Source organism: Vollenhovia emeryi, unplaced genomic scaffold, assembly GCF_000949405.1.
Source record: "Vollenhovia emeryi isolate VEMERY1.0 unplaced genomic scaffold, V.emery_V1.0 DF939274.1, whole genome shotgun sequence".
In the NCBI taxonomy this organism is placed as follows: Eukaryota; Metazoa; Arthropoda; class Insecta; order Hymenoptera; family Formicidae; genus Vollenhovia; species Vollenhovia emeryi.
This window is the reverse complement of record NW_011967092.1, coordinates 201,286-205,859: the sequence shown is the minus strand read 5'-3', so window position 1 is coordinate 205,859 and position 4,574 is coordinate 201,286. Positions and strand designations below refer to the sequence as shown.

The 4,574-nt window shown below is 40.7% G+C and overlaps 1 protein-coding gene across 1 annotated transcript in view; it reads right to left on the bottom strand.

Annotated features, from left to right (window-relative positions):
• LOC105559417 (RNA-binding protein Musashi homolog Rbp6) overlaps nucleotides 1-4,574 on the bottom strand; it is a 113,764-nt gene that overhangs the window by 4,453 nt on the left and 104,737 nt on the right. Inside the window, exons 4-5 of the mRNA XM_012007676.1 lie at nucleotides 2,167-2,407; nucleotides 30-590 (exon numbers count right to left, since the gene is read on the bottom strand). Coding sequence (XP_011863066.1) covers nucleotides 30-590; nucleotides 2,167-2,407 — 802 coding nt within the window. The remainder of the gene's footprint in view (nucleotides 1-29; nucleotides 591-2,166; nucleotides 2,408-4,574) is intronic.

Sequence of the window (4,574 nt, the reverse complement as noted above, 5' to 3'; positions counted from 1 at the left end):
TTTGCCGTATCCCGCGACCGCATCTGCACCTGCGCGGCCGCCGCCGCGGCCGCGGCCGCCTGCACCTGCGCCGCTTGTGCCTGCGCGGCAACCAACTGCGAGGCCGCCGCCGCGACCGGCAGCGGCGGCTGCGGCGCGAGCCGCACGCCTAGAGCGCCGAGCACTACCCGTTTACCGAGAGCGAGCGCGCCCGGCTGCACCGCCTCTTTCGGCTGCGCCTTCTTGCATTCGACCTTCTTGTTCTTGATCGTGTGGAAGTGTATCTCGCACACGCGGTCCACCACGTCCTCGTTCTCGAAGGTGACAAAGCCGAAGCCGCGATGACGTTTCGTTTGTTGATCCATCAGCATCACCGTCTCCTCCACCTTCCCAAATTGATTGAAGTAGGACTTGACCTCGTCGCTGCTGGTGTCCTGACTGACACCACCCACGAAGATCTTCTTAGTGCGATTGGCCTGTTTCGCGCGATTCTTCGGCGTCGCGTGCTTCGGATCGATCTTCTTGCCATCCAGGGTGTGGATGGGACACTTGAGGACTTTGTCAACGCTACCGGGCTCGGCGAACGTGATGAAGCCGAAACCGCGGCTACGCTGTAACCGAACAAGCCGAGAACCGGCACGATGCACAAGGACCGTCTATTGCGTGCCTCCCTCTTTCGTTGCGATTGTTTCTCGCCCTCGCGATCGAACGCTCTGACATCCGACTGACTTTTGCAACTCGATCGAGGGATACCGTGTTTATTCGCCTTCGTTCGGTTATTGCAAGACCGCTAGATGCTTAGGACGAGTTTTCATGACCACTTCTCAAGAAAACCTTTCACGATTTAATCGCGTTCGAACAATGCTGACAATCTATCGAATTACTGCGAATAAAATGCCACACGTTTTTCAGCAATTTACAGCACGTTCGTTCGTCTCTAGCTCGCTCGAATGGTCACCAAAACTGATCCGTTCGTCTTCCCTTAACGTTGCGTGTTCAATTCGGAATATAAAAACGCTTTATCTCATTTAACTGCAAAACTATCCTGATCTTTAATAATCCTGCCTTCGGTGATTTCTCGTAGCTCTTGTTATAAACGGTTAACTAGTGCTACCAAACTACCATTTGCATGCAAGACTGTCCAAGCCAATGTTTAAGACAAACATTCTAATGTTACGTGAAACAAAGACTGCGATAAGACTCAAATCCATTACGAACGTTAAGGAGCTACTGAAATATATATATAATTATATATATATACATACACACATACACATACACATACATACATACAAATATATGTATATATGTATATGCATATGTATACGTATTACGTCTGTCCCACCCACTCTCGTTCACGAAATCTCCGATATTACACCCGCATTCGACATTTACCGCCCGTAAATCCGATGAAAGAAGAAAAAAAAACGAAAATGCTGCCTCTCCCACCTTCTTTTAATATATAATGCAATTAATGCGATTAATAATATACCTAATACAATCTACTTCTCTTGATACTTTATCAGCAATTAATTACACCGATTAGTACAACTTCTCATCTACTACGGTCTACTACGGTATATAGTTTCGTGCAAAAGTGGAAGGAGAGATTGCTTGGTGCATCGAATCCTGTCGAGGTAAACTCCTTTCTCTCGCGACATCTTCGCGGCCGACCCCCCACGATGCACGAGGGTCGGTCGAAAACCGTTATGGTAAATCAACTGGCGCGGCATGAACGCGATTTGGAAACGCGTGGGCAATATACGAGGCTGTTCTCATCGTAAATTCGATAACACAAATTAATCATACCCGACGTTTTGCCAATGACGGAACGTTCAACTGGTAGAAAATCGGAAATAGATTTCCAATCATATAAATTGTATACACGAAGCATTTAAAAGGCAGGTAGGTGCTGAATAAACTGAGAAACATTGAATTAGAAAAGGCGATTAGAAAATCTACTTATTGTTAGACAAGTTTAAATTGGATAAAAGCTCGCATCCTCTCGGTTAACGCGGCTTTAAAGTATTATCGGAACGTGACCGATGGAAACGAGAGATACAGGCACGATCAACTTATTAGCTCAGCGAATGGTATCGCACGAGAACAGCCTCGTACAATAAGTAATCGTAATTGATCGGGCGAGCAAGTCGAGAGTTATGCTCATTGTCAGATAAGTAGACCGACCTGCGTCATCGGATCCTTCATGATAAGGACATCGGTGACGGTGCCGAACATGCCAAAATACTCCCGCAGCTTGTCGCTGCTCGTCTGCCAGGAAAGGCCGCCCACGAAGAGCTTGCCCGGCGCTGGGTCGCTGCCGTTCGGCGTACTCCTGCCAGAGCTGCCCGAATGGCTACCATTTATCGGCACTAACGTGTTGTGGAAGTCGTGCTCGATCGCGCCGTTTGTCGCTTCCATGCCGGCGCTGCGAACAATCAAAGATAAATCGATCGTTACACCATTTGCGACCAAGTAAAAGTCCACGTGCCATGCCAGCTTACGCTGGAATCTCCAAGAAGCTAAATGTTGCTAATCTAATTTTGCAGGAGTTTTATTGTAAAACGTACCTACTATTCCTGCTAGTTCTTTTCAATAAAGTTTGCAAATTGTATGTGCGTAGGTGTACATATTTTTATTTTTCTGATATACGTGTATGTAATTCATTGATGTGATGTATGTAACGCTGTTAATGCAGCATTACTTTTTCTTCACGTAACAAACGCTTTGTTGTTAAAGATATTAATCTTTAGTAACATCTTTATAATAACAAAACATTGTTACCGAGGGGGAAACCGCTGAAGGTATTGTGGTGTACAGATTTGCTGCACTACTGGGCATTATTAGACATTACTAGGCATTTTTTGGGAATTAGGCCTTACTGGGGCATTATAAGGATAAAATAAGATAAAACAAGATAAATAAGATAAAATAAAATAATAAGATCAAGTAATGCCCACTGGGCATTAGTGTACGATTTTGGTCAGCGGTTTCCACCTCGGTGAAAATTTTTGCAACATTATTATCATTTTTCAATGTTTCTACCGAGGGGTAAACCGCTGAGGGCATTGTAGTGTACAGATTTGTGGCATTACTGGGTATTACTAGGCATTGTTTTGGGCATTAGGCCTCGCTGGGGCATTATACAGATAAAATAAGATTAATTAACCCTTAAACTACACCCGGGGTCCAGGAGACCCCAACAAAAGTTTGCGTTTAAATATCTCCTATATAAAATGTGAAGTTGGGACTTATGGCGCCATTTGTTGTTAGTTGAAGTCTTCCTTTTTAAGACTACACATTAGTTGTGGGTCCCAAGGTGCTAGTTGACTAGTGACAGCCGTTCAAAGTAGACGCTTCAAAACGCTGGGGTCAATCTGACCCCCTGTGTAGTGTACGAATATTGGGAATTTTTTCATAATTTTTTTGTTCAATTTTACTGCATTTCAACTAGAAAAATGTAAATTTTAATTTAAATACATACTGTGATTTTTTTAAATTAGTTATAACATAAATTATAATACTTTTAGATAGGCGTATAATTTGAAAACTCGGAGCATACGCCAGATGCTGTATTAAAAAATTTATTCAACCTTTATTTATCATATATTTTGTAAAAAAACATTTTACACGCAAAAGACAAATAATATAATTAATTTTTATTGCAATGACCAGTAAAAATGTGCCTTCAATTTTTCCGAAATATCACACCTTCGGTTGTCAAAGTAAATACCTTTTTTGGAATGTGCACTATTGCAATTGTTTAAATTGTTTTTATCTTAAAGAACATTGTTTCAAGAGTATCCAGTTAAATTTTTAGGTTAAAATATTAAAAAATGAAAAAGTTATTGAATTTTAAGTAAAAAAAACGGCATTTTCTGAGCTTCTTTCTACATTTTAATTTTTTTAAATTATTGCAATCATTATTTATAGCTCGGACCAAATTTATCCTACTTGTTAATGTTAATATAACATGTCTAATTTTTTACAACATCAAAAAATGAATAGTATCATTGCAGCAATTCTTTAAACTAGCGGGGGTTAGATTGACCCCATGTGTAGCGTATGTCTCAAATACGAGGGACATTCAATAATTAAAGAGACAAATTGATGTAGAAAAAAACTGTGTATTTTTACAAAATGATACTTTTACTACTTCTCAACATAATCCCCACCCATATTAATATACTTGTCCCAACGATGAACTAGTTTTTTTATACCAGATGCAAAGAAGTCTTTGTCTTGTTTGGTCCACTCAAGGAGGCATTGCGAGGAAAAAAGTTCAGCAACAACGAGGAGTTAAACAATTTGTGGGAAAGTGGCTCAAACAACAAGACAAAGACTTCTTTGCATCTCTAGTATAAAAAAACTAGTTCATTCATCGATTGAGACAAGTATATTAATATTGGTGGGGATTATGTTGAGAAGTAGTAAAAGTATCATTTTGTAAAAATACAGTTTTTTTCTACATCAATTTGTCTCTTTAATTATTGAATGTCCCTCATAGATAGTGTGTAGTTTAAGGGTTAAGATTAAATAAGATAAAACAAGATAAATAAGATAATAAGATAAAGTAATGCCTACTGGGCATTAGT